This window comes from Zophobas morio, unplaced genomic scaffold (assembly GCF_036711695.1).
Source record: "Zophobas morio isolate AGI-343-1 ecotype UQ-CSIRO unplaced genomic scaffold, CSIRO_AGI_Zmor_V1 ptg000030l, whole genome shotgun sequence".
Classification (NCBI taxonomy): domain Eukaryota; kingdom Metazoa; phylum Arthropoda; class Insecta; order Coleoptera; family Tenebrionidae; genus Zophobas; species Zophobas morio.
This window is the reverse complement of record NW_026972135.1, coordinates 3,202,693-3,220,005: the sequence shown is the minus strand read 5'-3', so window position 1 is coordinate 3,220,005 and position 17,313 is coordinate 3,202,693. Positions and strand designations below refer to the sequence as shown.

Genomic DNA, 17,313 nt, shown 5'->3' with positions numbered 1-17,313 from the left:
AATTGCAAAAATTCTAGATATTCTAGAGGTTTTAGAGATGCTCGAAATGCTAAAGATGTTAGAAATTCCAGACATTGTAAAGATTCGAGAAATTTTAAAGGTTTCAGAGATTCTTGAATTGGTTGTAAATAATCTGAAGATTCCAGAGATTTCAAAGATTCTCGTAATTCTAGAGACTGTAGAGAATTTAAAGATTCTAAAAATGATACAAGTTTCCAGTCATTCTAGAGAATCTGAAGATTCTACTAATCCTAGAGATCACAGAGAATTTAGAGATTTTAGAGATCGTACAAGTTTTACAGTCTAGCGATTCTAGCCATTCCAGAGACTCTGAAGACTGTAGTAATTTTAGAGATTGTAGAGAATTTAGAGAATCTAGAAATTATATATATTTTATGAAGATTTGAGAAATTCTAAAATGTTCAAAAATTCTAGAGATTCTGGAAGTTTTAGAGAATATGGACATTGGACATGCTAAAGATTAAGATCCTACAGATTCTAGGGATCCTAAAGATTCGAGATATTCTAGAGATTGTAGAGGATTTAGACATTCTAAATATGTTACAAGTTTTATTAGAGTCCAGCGATTCCAGCTAATCTAGAAACTCTGATTCTGGAGATTATAGAGAATGTAGAAATTTTAAAGACTAGACATATTTTAGAGTCTACCGATTCCAGCCATTCTAGAGATTCCAAAGTTTCGACAAATTCTAGAAATTCCAAAAATTCTAGAATTTCTAGAGATTTTAGAGATGCTGGAAATGCAAAAGATTTAGATTCTAGAGATTCTAAAGGTTCGAGAAATTCTATAGATTTTAAAGATTCTAGACACTTTAGAAATTCAATAAATTCTAGAAATTTTACAGATTCTAGAGATTGTAGAGATTTAAAAGATTCCGAAGATCCTAAGAGTCCTAAGATTCCAAAGATTCCAAAAATTCCAAACGTTCCAAAGATTTCACAAAATTCCAAAGATTACAAAGATTCCAAACAATCCAAAAAATGCAAAGAACTCAAAGAATCGAAAGAACCTAAAGATTCGAAAAATTCCAAAAATTCCAAAGATTCCGAAAAATTCTAAAGGTTCTGAAAGTTCTAAAGGTCCTTAACGTTCTAAAGATTCTAAAGATTCCAAAGATTCTAACGATTTTAAGAATTCTAGAAATTCTAATTAGATTCTGGAGATGCCAAAGATTTTGGAAATTCTAAAATTTTAGAGATTCTCAATATTCTAAAGATTTCAAAAATTCCTGAAATTGGTTGTAAACATTCCAGATTCCAGAAATTTCAAAGATTTTGGTAATTCTAAAGACTAAAAAATTTAGAGATTCTAAATATGGTACAAATTCTAGAGTTTAATAATAATAATAATAATAATAATAAGTAAATTTATTTCCAGCAGACAATTATGTCTCTAGTGGATACAACAACATTACAACACAGCAACTACAATTTTCAGTATCTTATTCCTAATCCCAACGTTACAAAAATTATTAAAGAAAATGTCAATATTTTGATCTCTGCTAATAATATAATTATACAAACGAATACAAGCTATTAGAGGACTATTGAAGTGGTGAAGTGTGTTTGGAATGTTATATGAAAAACTTATCTGGATGCGGCTGCCTAATCTGGGTACATTAAATTTAATTTCATTGAGAAGAGTTTGACTATAAATTTGTCCCGTTACAATTTTTTGTAAAAATATCAAACATGACATATTCCTCCTACTAAGTAGAGAATTTTCACTAACAATGTCAAGTAAACTACTTTGATCACAGTGTCTGACAGGATATCTACCAAACATCTTAAAATATACATACTTCGCAAACTTTCTCAGTACATTCTCTAATAGATCTATATATGTTACATGGTAAGGTTTCCATACTGTACAGCAATATTCTAATTTTGCTCTAACCAATGTATAAAATAATAATTTAATGCATCGAGTATTAGAGAAGTCTTTCGTATTTCTATAAATAAAACCTAATAGTTTCATAGCATGTTTTGCGATATGTATAACATGTGAATGAAAAGAGAGCGTACTATCTATAATGACACCTAAGTCTAATACTTCTTTACAGTTTTCTAGAACGTATCCTCTAATGTTATAATAAAAATTAACTGGATTATGTATTCTGGCAAACGTTATTTTTTTGCACTTAGTTTTATTAACAGTTAGCAAGTTATCATCACACCAGTTAAGTAAACGATCTAAACTATTTTGTAATTCAATGCAATCTTCAACATTCGTTATAACCTTTGCCATTTTTAAATCATCTGCATAAATAAGTGTCTTACAGTTTAAATATTTCACAACATCATTATAAAATATATTAAACAAGAGTGGTCCTAGGTTTGACCCTTGTCCCACACCACTGTTAACACAATACCTATTCGATTTAAATCCACCATAGCTCACAAATTGATGTCTGCCTGTTAACAAAGATCTAAAAACAAATATTAAACTATCACATAAACCAAAACTTTTCAGTTTTTTTAATAAAATACAATGATGCACCTTGTCAAATGCCGCACTCAAGTCAGTGTATATGGCATCCACTTGCAAACGATTGTCTAACGCTTCTGATACAAATTGAGTATATTCAAACAAATTAGTCACTGTTGATCGCCCCTTGACGAAGCCATGCTGTTCAGGCGCAATGTTAGGTGCAACATGTGAATAAAGAATATCAGACAGTATACATTCAAATAATTTTGCGATATTTGAAATAAGAACAATAGGTCTGTAATTTTTTACATTTTCTTTATCACCTGACTTGAATATGGGAACTACACGAGAGATTTTCCATGCACTCGGACATGCACATGATTGTAGAATTAAATTAAATATGTGACATAATGGCGGCAACAGGTAATTTATGCAGTCGACAATTAGAAAGGCGGGAAGATTATCCGCTCCAGATACGTTGTTCGGTTTCATTCTTTTGGCCGCTTTTAAAATCTCTTCATGACTAATGTAGAACATGTTCAAAACTGTTGCACCATTACAGGGTGTATCAATTTAGCGATTCCAGTCATTTTACAGATTCTAAAGATTCTAGAGATATTAGAGATTCGAGAAATTCTAAAGATTTTACAGATTCTAGAGATTCTACAGATTGTAGAGATTTCGAAGATTCCCAAGATTCCCAAGATCTCAAAGATTCCAAAGACTCCAAAGACTCCAAAGATTCCAAAGAATCCAAAAATTCCAAAGATTTCAAAAATTCCAAAGATTCCAAAGATTCCAAACATACGAAAGATTCCAACGTTTCCAAAGATTCCAAAAATTTTAAATGTCCTAAATGTCCTAAAGGTCCTAAAGATCCTGAAGATCCGAAAGATCCTAAAGATCCTAAAGATCCTAAAGATCATAAAGGTCATAAAGGTCATAAAGACCATAAAGATTATAAAGATTATAAAATTTCCAAAGATTCTAACGATTTTAAGAATTCTAGAAATTCTAATTAAATTCTGGAGGTGCCAAAGATTTTGGAAATTCTAAAGTTTTTTGAGATTCTCAATATTCTAAAGATTTCAAAGATTCCTTAAATTGGTTGTAAATATTCCAGATTCCAGAAATTTCAAAGATTCTGGTAATTCTAGAGACTGTAAAGAATTTAGAGATTCTAAATATGGTACAAATTCTAGAGTCTAACGATTCCAGTCATTTTAGAGATTCGAAAGATTCTAGAGATTCTAAAGATTCGAGAAATTCTATAGATTTTAAAGATTCTAGAGATTATAGAGATTCGAGAAAATCTAGAGATTTTACAGATTCTAGAGATTCTACAGATTCTACAGATTGTAGAAATTTCGAAGATTCCTAAGATTCCAAAGACTCCAACGATTCAAAAGAATCCAAAAATTCAAAAGATTCCAAAGATTCTAAAGGTCCTAAAGGTCCTAAAGATCCTAAAAATCCTAAAGATCATAAAGATTATCAAGATCATAAAGATTATAAAGATTATAAAGATGATGAGAGTTATGAAGATTATAAAGATTATACAGATTCCAAAGATTCTAACGTTTTTAAGAAGGCTAGAAATTCTAATTAGATTCTGGAGATGTCAACGTTTCTGGAAATTCTCAAAATTTCTAAAGATTCTAATAATTCTAGTGATTGCAGAGAATTTCGAGATTCTAAAGATTCTACAAATTCTGAAGATTCTAATGATCCTACAAAATGCTATGAATTTAAAAATTCTAGAAACCGGACAAGTTTCAAAATCTAGCGACTCCAGCCATTCTAGAGATTCTGATTCTAGAGATTATAGAGAATTTAGAGATTTTAAAGACTGGACATATTTTAGAATCTAGCGATTCCAGCTTTCCAGAGATTTCAAAGTTTCGAGAAATTCTAGAAATTCCAAAAATTCTAGAGTTTCTAAAGATTTTACAGATGCTGGAAATGCAAAAGATTTAGATTCTAAAGATTCGAGAAATTCTACAGATTTTAAAGATTCTAGACACTTTAGAGATTCGATAAATTCTACAGATTTTACAGATTCTAGAGATTGTAAAGATTTAAAAGTTTCCGAAGATCCCAAGATTCCAAAGATTCCAAAAATTCCAAAGGTTCCAAAGATTTCCCAAAATTCCAAAGATTACAAAGATTCCAAACAATCCACAGAACCCAAAAAATCCAAAGAATCTAAAGATTCGAAAGATTCCAAAAATTCCAAAGATTCCGATTCCAAAGATTCCAAAGATTCGAAAAATTCTAAAAGTTCTAAAGGTTCTAAAGGTCCTAAAGGCTCTAAAGATTCTAAAGATTCCATAGAATCTAACGATTTTAAGAATTCTAGAAATTCTAATTAGATTCTGGTGATGCCAAAGATTCTAGAAATTCTAAAGTTTTTAGAGATTCTCAATATTCTAAAGATTTCAAAGATTCCTAAAATTGGTTGTAAATATTCCAGATTCCAGAAATTTCAAAGATTCTGGTAATTCTAGAGACTGTAAGGAATTCAGAGATTCTAAATATGGTACAAAGTCTAGAGTCTAGCGATTTCAGACATTCTAGAGACTCTGATTTTAGAAATTATAGAGAATTTAGAGATTTTAAAGACTGAACATATTTAAGAGTCTAGCGATTCCAGCCATTCTAGAAATTCCAAAGTTTCGACAAATTCTAGAAATTCCAATAATTCTAGAGATTCTAGAGGTTTTAGAGGTGCTGGAAATGCTAAAGATTTAAGATCTTAGAAATTCTAGACATTCTAAAGATTCAAAAAATTTAAAGATTCCAGAAGTTTTACAGATTTTGGAAATTTTAAAATTTGTAGAGATTTTCAACATTCTAAAGGTTTCAAAGATTCTTGAATTGGTTGTAAATATTTCGAAGATTCCAGAGATCTCAAAGACACTCGTAAGTCTAGAGATTGTAAAGAATTTAGAGATTCTAAAAATGGTACCAGTTTTAGAATCTAACGATTCCAGCCATTTTAGAGATTCTGAAAATTCTAGTCATCCTTGAGATTGCAGAGAATTTAGAAATTCTAGAAATTGTACAAATTTTACAGTCTAGGGATTCCAGCCATTCCAGAAATTGTACATATTTTAGAGTGTAGCGATTCCAGCCACTCTAGAGATCCTAAAGATATGAGAAATTTTATAAAAGTTCCAAAAATTCTAGAGATTCTAGAGATGTTAAAGATTCAGATATTCTAGAGATTCTAAAGATTCTGGAGATGTTGAAGATTCTGGAAATTCTAAAGTTTCTAGAATCCTGAAATTAGTTGTAAATATTGCAAAGATTCTAAAGATTTCAAAGATTCTAGTGATCCTAGAGATTGCAGAGAATTTAGAAATTCTATAAATCGTACAAGTTTTAGATTCTAGCGATTCCAGCCATTCTAGAGACTATAAAGATTCGAGAAATTCTAGAAATACCAAAAATTCTAGAGATTCTGGATGCTAAAGATTAAGATTCTAGAGATTCTAAGGGTTCGAGAAATTCTAGAGATTCTAAAGATTCCATGAAATCCAAAATTTTAGAGTATTTTTTTCAGGAATGTGAAGTTCTTCAACGTAGTTTTTACAGTTAAATTAACATCATATTGAACAAAAATTACTCTACGTACAAATTTAAAAATGACTGCTGCTACAGTTGATCAGTTAAAGTTATAGTAAGAGATTTTTCAGAAAACTTAAACAAAAACGTTCGTAGAGTAAAAAATTAAGGTTTTTCTTACAAAAACCTAGGCTTTGATTGAAATGTGTTGTGTGAAATGAGTCCATCAGGCGACTTGGCACTTTCATGTTTACTCGACGATTCATGACCTTTAGATTACGAAAAAAGTGGTCTCCCGTTTCCGTCTGTCTGTCGTCTGTTAGAATACAAAGTACTTACAACAAGTACTCACAAGCAAAACTAAGAAGTGTTTCAATAAACAATATATTAATTATAAAAATATATACAACACAAACGTAATTAAAAAAGGACCCTTTTCCCCTATTTTAGGATTCTGTAGTAGTGGAGATTTCTCCTCTCTTGTATATATACGGTGGACGGTCCATCGGTACCTGGTCAATTCGGCCGCACAAACCGGTGTATTTTGGGTTGCAGTTCGTTCCCTCAGGACACCCAGAACAGGATGGTCCTTGCGCATAAACGGGAGCTCCCATCTTATTCGCACCCTCACCCATGGACTCATAGTTACACAACACCGCAAACCGCCCAAACTTGTAATTTCCGAGGTTCCAGGATCTAGCACAACCCAACGTGTACACCTCAGCCCAAGCCAGTTGTGTGAAATCGGCGTACGCTTTCTCCCCTACACCCTGGATGAGCTCATATTTGTCGATGTGCTTCGGGTTATAAACGTCAAACTGCTTCCACCTGGAACAGGAAACACACTTTCTCTTTGTATACTTATAGCATAGTTATAACTTACCACCACCACATGGTAGTCGTGTAGGGTTCATATGGGCTATCCGCAAAGTGCACGTTTTGCCCAACGGCTTTGTGCTTGATGGTATCTCTACACTCGTCATGGTCGTCGTAAATCTTGACGGCGTAGCACCTAGCAATGTACTCCACTTCTAGGCTGTAGCTCAACGCTCTCATGTTGGAGGCATTTGGATAAAACGATCCGTCTTTATGTTTCACTTTACCAAGTGCTAACTTGTTCCTGAGGGAGTTGTGCAACTCCAGCATGGTCTTTCGGAACTCCACGAGTTGGAAGAGTAACTCGGTATGGGTGGTATTGGCTCGACAATCGCATGCTGAATTTTCGTACACTTTGGAGGGTTTATTGGTGTTGGGGTCCTCCACGGTACACGTTTTTTCGCAGTAGTCGATTTTGGTAGGATCGATTTTTCTGACGACAGAACATAAGCACACACGCAGAAAAATAAGGAAGACGAGGACTAGCATAATGACATAATAATTGATTAGTCGGATTGCTTGATTTTTACTTGTCGTTTCATGACCCATAGACTTCTCAATTTTTCGATTTTTCAATTTGATCAAATACTTTAATTTATCAAAAAGATCATAAAGATCTTAAAGATTCTAGAAATTCTAATTAAATATTCTAGAGAATCTAGAAACTTTAGACATTCGAGATTTTGAAAATTCTGATGATTCTGAAGGTCCTGAAGATTCTGAAGGTTCTGGAGATTGTAGAGATTCTAGAGATCCTAGAGATTCTACAGATTCTAAAGATTTCAAAAATTCCAAAGATTCCAAAGATTCTAGAAGTTCTGTTTAAAGATTCTAAAGTATCTAGAACTTGTAGAAGTTTTAGGGTTTCTAGAGATTCTGCAGACGCCAAAGATTCTGGAAATTCTCAAATTTCTAGAGATTATTATATTATTAAATTATTCTTTACATTTACTTTAACATTACACACATATTAATCAAATTAATGAATGATTTTACCTCATAATTCTCAGCAACACATGGTTTTGATGAAACGAAATAACCTTCGATCAATTTTTTTGAATTTTTATGTTAGAATTTTTTAGTTTCTCCAATTTATTCTTCCATTTACTATTCTTGAACTTCATCTTTTCGATTGTTTAACTATTGAATTTTTAGATTTTTCATTTCTTCAACTGTTGGACTTCACAATTTTTCGATTTCTCAGTTTGCAAATATTTTAATTTATCGTTTTTCCTTTTCCAAACATTCCAAACAAACATTCCAAACACTCCAAACAAACATTCCAAACATTCCAAAGATTCTAAAGATTCTGAAGATTCCAGAAATTCTAATTAAAGATCCTAGAAAATTTAAAGATTCTAGAGTATCCAGAAGGTTTACAAGTTTTAAAGAAGTTTGAAGATTTAAAATCTTTTCTACAAGATGTCATTTTTAAAAAATGCATAAAGTATGTAACTTTCAAATGAAATATCGTGTATTGAGGATTTTTTTTGGGTATTTCCAAAATTCTAGAGGTTTCAGAAAATCAAAAATTTTGAGAATTTCAGAGATTTCAAAATTTGGAATCTCGTAATTAACTAAAATACAAAACTTTCAGGGATTCCTGAAATTGGTTGTTCGGAAATTTCAAAATTTGCAGAGGCTACCAGAGACTCCAAAGATTCTAGTAGTTCAAGAAAAACTCTAGAGATTATAGAAATTGTACCAGTTTTAGAGCTAGGAATTCCAGCCATTCTAGAGATTCTGTAGATTCTAACAAGTCTAAAGATTATACAGATTCTAGAGGTTCTGGAGATTTTGGAAATGTTAAAAATTTTGGGGATTCTAAAAATCGTAAAATCTCCTAATGTTTGGAATCTAGCGATTCCAGCAATTGTAGAGATTCTAAGGATTCTAGGGATTCTAAAGATACGTAAAGGTTCTAGAGATTCAAAGATTCTAGATATACCAAAGATTCCAAAGTTTTAAAGTTTAGCAGTTCTAGAGATTAAAAAGATTCTAAAGATTTTAGAGATTCAAAAAATTATAGAGAGTGTACAAATTTTAGAATCTAGCCATTCCAATCGTTTTAGAAACTCTAAAAATTCTCAAGGTTTAAAACCCTAAAAATTCTAAGAATTCCAAAAATTCTAGAGATTCTAAAGATACTAAAAATTCTAAATATCCTCAAGATGACAAAGAATCCAAAAATTCCAAAGATTCCAAATATTCCAAAGATTACGAAGATTCTATAAACCCTAAAGATCCCAAAAATCCTAAAGATTCTAAAGATTCTGAAGATTGTAAACTTCCCCAAGATTCCAAAGACTCCAAAAATTGCAAAGATTCCAAATATTCCAAAGAATACCAATATTCTATAAACCCAAAAATCACAAAAATTCTAAAGATTCTGAAGATTCTGAAAGTTTTGGAGGTTCTAGAGGTTCTAGAGATCCTAGAGATTCTAGAGATCTTTGAGATTCTAGAAATTTTTGAAGGTTCTAGCAGATTCTAAGAATCCTAAGTATTTCAAAAATTCCATAGATTCCAAAGATTCTAAAGATTCCATTGATTCTACAAATTCTAATTAAAGATTCTACATTTTTTAAAGTTTCTAGAATATCTAGAAGTTGTAGAATTTTTCGGTTTTTCAATTTCCAAATATGTTAATTTTCGATTTCTTGAGTTCTTAATTTCAAAATTTTACAATTTTTCGACATTTAGATACTTTAATTTTTCGATTTCCTATTTCTTGATTTAGGTTTTTAACTTTTTTATTCCAATTTTTCATGATTCAATTTGATGTTTTCTAGTTTTTAATTTAATTTTTTTTTATTTTTCGTTTCTTAAGCTTTATGATTTTGCAATTTAATTTTTTTTTTCGATTTTTCAGTTTATACCTATCCAATTTTTGATTTCTCAATTTTCTGATTTTATTTTTTTTTATTTTTCAATGTTTCCAGTGTTTCAATTTTTAATGTTTCAACTTTGTATTTTCACTTTCTCGATTTCTCTATTTTTACAATTTTTTTTTTTAATTGTTCGATTTTTTGTTTTCCGACTTTTTTTCAACATTTTATTTCTTCAATTTCTCAATGTTTCAATTACATTTCTTCAGTCTGATGATTTTGGAATTTTTGATTTTGAATTTCTCAATTTCCTAATTTTATAATTTTGCAGTTTTTCGATTTTTCTGGTCTATAATGCAATTTTTAATTTATTTATCTTCAATTTTTCAGTGCTCCAACTTTTTCTTTTTATTTTTAAATTTTTTCAGTTGTTCGATTTCTCATTTACCCGATTTTTCAATTTCTTGGGTTTTAATTTTTGAGTAATTTGATGTTTAGATTTTCAAGTTTTCCCGTGTTTTTAATTTTTTTTTCTGTGTTTCGAAATTTCAGTTTTAGTTCCTCGATTTTTAACATTTCGGTTTTTCAATATTTCAATTGGCAATTTCCTAGTTTCCAATTTAAAATTTTTCAATTTTAATTTTCGTTTCTTCAATTTTTCGATTTGTAATTTTTTAATTTTCAATTTAGAATGTTTCAACCTTTCGTCTCTTCAATTTTACCGTTTTCTGTTTTTCGATTTTTAATATTTCAATTATTCAATTTTACAATTTCGCAATTTTTTGATTTTTCAGTTTTTTGTTTCTTCAATTTTTCGAATTTCAATTTTCTAATTTTCAATTCTAAATGTTTCAATTTGCAATTTTCTAGTTTTCCATTTTTCAATTTTTTTATTTTTCATTTCTTCAGTTTTTCAATTTTGCATTTTTTCTAGTTTACAATGAATACAATTCTCAGTTTCTCAGTTATCCGATGTTTCAATTTCTCGAATTTTAATTCAATTTTTTCAGTTTATTTGTCTTCCAATTTTTCGATTTCTCTATTTCCCCATTTTTTTGTTTCAATTTTTCAATTATTATGAATGAGATTTTTAAATTTTCATTTTTTCAGTGTTTCTAAAGTTCAATTTTTGAATTCTAGTTTCTCAATTTTTAACGTTCGAGTTCTTCAATTTTTCGCTTCTTCCATTTTATGATTTTGCAATTTTTTAATTTTTAATAATTCGATTTTTCAATTTATTGAATTGCAATTTTATTGTTTTCAATATTACATGTCTCGATTTGCAATTTTCTAGTTTTCAATTTCTCAATTTTTTTAGTTTTACAATTCTCCAGTTCTGTAATTTTGCAATTTTTCGATTTTTTAATTTTTCAATTTACCAATTTTACAATTATGCATTAGTTCCATTTTTCTGGTTTACAATGCAACTTTCAATTTCTCAATTATCCGATGGCTTAATTTCTCGATTTTCCAATTTTTCGATTTCTCAATTTTCAAATTTCCTTTTTCTCAATATTTCAGTTATAATTTTTCTATTTTGCAATTTTTATGTTGCATGATTTCTTCGTTTCTCGATTTTTCAATTGTTTTCAGGTAATTTTACAACATATTTTAATTTTTCGATTTTTCAAATTTTAGAAATTATTCTATTTTTATTTTGTCGATTTTTAAACTTTCTTCTTTTCAATGTTTAGATTTTTCAATCACCTTTTATAATTTTTCATTTCTCAGTAAGTAATCCAATTTTTCAATTCCTCAATTTTTCATTTTTTAATGTTTCAGTACTGAAATTTTCAATTTTCCAATTCGCTTTTTCAATGTTTTGAATACATATTTTTTTATTTTCCGAATTCGCAATTCCAGTTCCTTGATTTTTAATTTTTTAATAGTCCCATTTTTGGGTATTTACTTATTACACGATTAATTTTTAAATTGGCTTTTTTCAATTTTTCGATTTTTGGATTTTACAATTTTTCGCTGTTCGAATTCCCCATTTTCTTGATTTTTATTTTTTCAGCTTTTCAACAAATGGAATTTTGAAAAATTTTGAAACTAGATTTTGAACTTTTTTTCGGATTTTTTCCGTTCGCATGGTTTTCGATGTTCGCCTGAATGTTGGTGTGAAAAACTAAAAAATCTAAAAATCGTAAAATCAAAATTTGAAAAATCTAAAAGATAGAAAATCGGAAAAACCCAAATCAAAAAATTATAACAAAGAAAAACGGAATATGTAACCGAAATATCGAAAACCTGAAAAGTGGGATAATCGAACCATTGAAAAATCAAAAATTAAAAAGTTAAAAATTCGAAAAATCAAAAACTGGACAACTACAAATTCAAAAAGTAAAAATAAATTTAAAAATTGGGTAAAAAAAAACTGAAAAAGAGGAACATTAAAGTTGAAAATTTAAAAGTTGAAAAATCGAAAAGCTAAAAAAATTGAAAAACTGCAAAATCATATAATTGAGAAATCGCAAAATTGAAAAAGTTAAAAACCGAGAAATTGAAAAATCGACAAATCGTAAAATTAATTTGAAAAATCCAACAATAAAAAAAAGGGAAACTGAAAAATCAAAACATGGAAAAATCGAAAAATTTAAAATTGAAACGAACCAGAGAAATCGAAAATTGTCATTTTTGAAAAATACAAAATACAAATCAAAAAATTATAAAAAAGATAAGTACAGATTTACAAAAACTGTAGTTTCAAGTACGAATTTTTATTTAAAAAAAGAACACTTATTACTTAGTTAATAAAACAGAAATTATGCACCAATTTCGCCTCGTTCCAACTTTCCCAAAATGTACCGCAACATCCTGATCCTCTGTTTCAACTGAACCACTTTTTCTTCCAAGCTAGGTAACAAAGAGTACCCATGTTGTAGCAACAGCCTAGCGAGCTTGGGGTACTTCTTCAAAATCATGTTATACCTTAACTTAGGCTCCAGAGTCTTCAGGTGAGGAGGTCTTTTATTTACGTCAACCCCACTCTCACAAAGTAGTTGCGCGATCTCATAATTCCCATTCGTCAAACAGTGGTGTAAAGGTGTCCCCATTCTGTTATCCGGATTATCAAGCTCAGCCTTATTGTCAACCAACAGCTTGACAATGTCGTAGTGCTGATATTGACACGCAGCGTGAATAGCCGAATAGCCATGACGATCTGTAATATTGACGTCCGCCCCGTTGTCAACCAAGACTTTAGCAGCTTGATAGTGACCTTGAATCGCCACCATAACCATGGGTCGCATTTCCTCAATACCAATGGCACGTGCGTCCAAGTTAGCACCATTGTCGATAAGAAGCTGCATAATTTCGGCATTGCCACCCTTAGACGCTTGGAAAAGTAAACCATCAGAACTTCTTTGCGAGAGATTTTTCTTGTAGTCTTCGAGGTTGACGATTCTGCGTAAACTTTTCACCGACTGAGTCTCAATTAGAAGAAACTCAAGCAAATGGTCTGTGGTCTTGACATAAGGCACGTCCATGATGTCAAAAATCTGAACATAATCCGCCACCGCGCAATAAAAGAAAATCAAAATCGACTTTTGGGTAAAATCGTCAGTGATCGACGAGCTCCAAGTCAACATCGCCAAAGACAAAAGCGACGACGATTTCGACGCATACGAGAACGAACTCATTTGAAACAAGTGGTCGGTTTCTTCAAGAGGAAACAATTTCTTCAGTTTGTCCAGAATTGTGCAATGGTCCGAGCTTTCGCCCTTGCGGAACCTCGACATGTCAATATTTTCTTTATCGATGATGTAGGTGCCGTTTTTCGTTTCGATGTTCAAATCCGGACACCTTAAGCCCCAAGAACTAATCAGTTGTAAAACATTTCTCCCCCCTTTATCTTTCGAGATAATTTCGTCTTCGTCACACTTAGCCAGAAGTTTCGGATTTCGGTACAAAACCGCCACGTGAGCTTTATTCATCGCCAACATCAAGTCGAAGAAAAATCGGATGTTGCTGTATTTATCGTCAAACCAAAAACTTCGAGTTTCCGGAACTCGCTCCAGGTGTTTCGAAAGGTACAAAGCCGTGAAGTACTCCCCGAAGGAGTTGTGGACGAACTGCACCAAATTGTCATCGTCTACGTGGATGATAATGCCAAAACGGTCTTTGCCGTTTTGGAGCTCCGTCAAAAATTTCTTCCACTTGATTGACCACTTGGTGACTAGGTCGTGGGGTAAGTACACACTCAAGGCGGCTTTTTCGTACTGATACACCCTCTGCTTCTTTTCCGTTTGGATTCTTTCGTAGACCAAGTCGTTGTCGTCGTCGGCTTTTTCCTTCCCGATGTTATACACTTGGAACTTTTCGTCGACAAAATGGTCGTACAAATCCGCGATGGAAAAAACTTCGTCTAGAATGACAAGGTACTTCTGCATGTTTTTGCGAAACAGCTCCGTAATGATGAAGATTTGCAAAGGAATCCCTAGAATGTCATTATACGGGAAGAGCTGGATGTTGGTCTTAATTTTGTCGAAGATCGTCAACATTTCGTCTGGCGTGCAGTCAAGACGTTGTTGGATGTAACGCTTCTGCTCGGTGTCGTCGAACGGCGTGAGGGTCGTAGACGGGATTCGAAACTTCATTTCTAATTTTTCTTTCATGTTGCACCTTGACGTTATCCATTGTTGTACACCACTGTGATGAAGTTTGTCGATGATACTGAGAACCGAGTCTACATTCATAGTGGAAACTTCGTCCAAACCATCCCATATGTAACGAACCAAGTTCTGCTCGCGCATAATCTCGAAAATTTTGACATCAAAATCAGTGAGGTTCTTTTTGACTTGGTCTAGGACGTGTTCGTGGAATGTTTCCACGTTGTCTGCGTGTTCACGGAAGTGTCGCGAGTGATTTCTAGCATAGATTAAAACCGTCCAAAGGTCTGACGATATTTGGTTTTTCAAGCTTTGCATGAGGGTAGTTTTGCCCATTCCAGGGTCAGCACAGACGATGTTCATGTTCCTGTGGAACTCGTACCTTTGTAGAGACTTTTCTTCCACGTGGTAACCCTCGAGAAGGTGCTGTTTCATGTCACCAAGACCGTTTCTACTAGCCATCCACTCGAAATTCCCGTCGACGTAGCGAAAGTGGTGGCAGTTAGCAAAACCACCAATCGTGTGACAGAACGTGTCGAAGAGCAACCAAGAACAATCGTCTTCAACTACATAGATGGTTTCCTCCGTATGACGATGATTCCCCCCGAAGAACGACTCGTCGACTTTGACGACATTTTTACCACCGAAATTGTCGTTGTCTTGCACGGATGACACAAAAAGGACACAGTTTTGCAGTCTTAAAATAGTCTGATGGTCGACTACGTTTCTAGACAGTCTTCTTTCCACGTGACAAGGTGGCAAAATCTCCCCTTTTCCACCAACCACAAATTTGCCTTCCGACATCAAAAGCAGCTCATTGGTGGTCACAACATCCACGACTCGTCCATCCACTTGAACTAAATTCTCAAGCGCAATTTTGTCTTTTCCTTGCATCGAAAAACCAAATTTTCGAACAACGTTGTCAAAAATTTCGGGAAACACCGACAAGTCAGACAACTTCCGAAAACTGTCGTCGAAATCGTGTGACTCTTCCACTAGCAAGACGATCATGTTTTGACAGAGCTTGATGGCTCGTCGGACAGACTCGTGGTCTGTGACGACCAACGGGCACACACCCATTAACCACAAAAGCTTCATGGTTTCGTCATCGTTCAAATCTTTGACATGATTGACTCCGGGTCGGATGATCTGATACTTTTTGGCCCCACGTTTCAGCACTCCCATGTCTTGTGGCAACCCACTTTTGCAGTCTTTCCACAACTTCCGTAAAATCCTAGTGTGGTTTTTAGAACAGAGCGTCACACGAAACTTCGAAACCGCTTCCTGAAGAAGCTTAGTTTCGTCAGTTACAGCTTCATCGTGGAAGACCAAATTTTGGGTGTATGGTGACATCAAGAACATCGCGACGATTTGCTTCATCATCGTTTTGTCGAGCTTTGGTTTCTGCCCATCTGGAATACTCCACTCGTTTACAAATTTCACATACTTTTCAAAAATCTCCCCATCGCAAGCAAACTCTCTCATAAACTCATTCCTCGTGTCAATTTTTATCCTATCGACGTTCACCTGATCGGTGTACAATTCAAACTTATCAAAAAAATCGTCATACTTGCTTCCAGGTACTTTCGCTCTGAAGCGATAACAATTCCCTGCGTCACAAGTGTTAATCACCGCCTCCTTATCACTTTTGCTTATCACCACGCGAGACTCGTCGTCGCCCAAAACAATTTCCTCGTTATCAGACACACCAAATCGGTTGTTTGTCAAAATGATAAACTTTATCGGAACGTCGGTTGTCGCCACGTGCTGGGCTTCCTGGAAGTATTTCGTTATACTAAAGTTGGCTTTCTTGGAACTTGTGCTTAGAGCGTCTTTGGTTAGGGTTTTAACACCATCTACGTGCTTCAGCTGAATCGCGTATATGTTTTTTTCGCCGGTGGTACGCTCGATTTCTGCGATGACGTCATCGAAGGCGCCGTAGTCGTCGTCGTTTGAGGAGAGCTGGAAGTTCTTGATGGTGTCGTCTATGGTTAGTTTTAAAATTAGGTGTGCCATATACAGGTGCTCGTAGTCTTTGCCTTTGTCGGTTGTCCCTTTTCGTTTCTTGAAGGTCTTTGGAAATGGGTTAGTTTTTGGGGGTGAGTGAGTGAGGAATGCTTACCGTGGATGGATTGACGGCGGCTTGGAGGAAGTTTTCTTGTTTATAAAATAGAGCCTGCGGGAATTTTGGTACCGAGTTCATTTTTGTGTTTGTTTTCACGGGAACACTGTCCACGAAACTAACAATGTCATGTTAAAAGGAACCCCATCGTTTATCTTGATAAGATTGCAGGTTCGGGATTTTGTTATTTCCGTTTTAATCCGTATGACTAATTCATTTCGCAACTTCTTTTTGGTTTGAAAAAATTTTTATTGTGTATGTAAAATATTTACAGGTGTCTTCGCCTGGTTGTAGCCAATGGGGAAGGCTTTTTGTATTTTTAAAGGTTTTTCGGCTTTTAGATGTCTCAGTTTTTCAAATTCCAAATTTTAAATTTTTCAGTTATTCGATTTTAAATTTTCCATTTTTTCGATCCAGTTTTGCGACTTTAGTTTTTCAAAATTTCAGCTGGAATAAATGTGTTCTCTTCCTTGAAAATTGAAAAATTAAAATCAGAAAAACTGGAAATCTAGAAACAATAAACTCAAGAAAATTAAAAATAATAATAATTGAAGAAATAAAAAATTGAAAACACGGAAAAATATAATTTTGTAAGTAGTTTCTGAAAACTTAAAGATCTAAAAATTGAACATCAAAATATTTAAAATCGAGAAACTGTAAAATTGTTCAATCAGAAAATTGTAAAAATCGAAAATTGGAAAATTACAATTCGAAAAACTGAGAAATTGGAAAATCCAAAATTGGAATATCGGAACATGCAATTTATTTATTATTATTATTAAAAACTGAAAAATCAAAAAATTTAAATTCGAGAAACTACAAAATGGAAACACTGTAAAACAAATAATTGAAAAAACA

At 32.8% G+C, this 17,313-nt stretch overlaps 2 protein-coding genes across 2 annotated transcripts; both read right to left on the bottom strand.

The window, feature by feature from the left end:
• Positions 1–6,389: 6,389 nt before the first annotated feature.
• On the bottom strand, positions 6,390–7,528 carry LOC135138837 (cysteine-rich venom protein-like). Its single transcript, XM_064068861.1, has 2 exons — positions 6,903–7,528; positions 6,390–6,847 (listed from the first exon to the last, which is right to left on the bottom strand). The coding sequence occupies exons 1-2, from the start codon at positions 7,442–7,444 to the stop codon at positions 6,466–6,468; spliced, it is 924 nt and encodes a 307-aa protein (XP_063924931.1). The 5' UTR covers positions 7,445–7,528; the 3' UTR covers positions 6,390–6,465.
• Positions 7,529–12,427: 4,899 nt separating this feature from the next.
• Positions 12,428–16,592, bottom strand: LOC135138200 (uncharacterized). Its single transcript, XM_064068120.1, has 2 exons — positions 16,456–16,592; positions 12,428–16,406 (listed from the first exon to the last, which is right to left on the bottom strand). The coding sequence occupies exons 1-2, from the start codon at positions 16,534–16,536 to the stop codon at positions 12,489–12,491; spliced, it is 3,999 nt and encodes a 1,332-aa protein (XP_063924190.1). The 5' UTR covers positions 16,537–16,592; the 3' UTR covers positions 12,428–12,488.
• Positions 16,593–17,313: the final 721 nt, after the last annotated feature.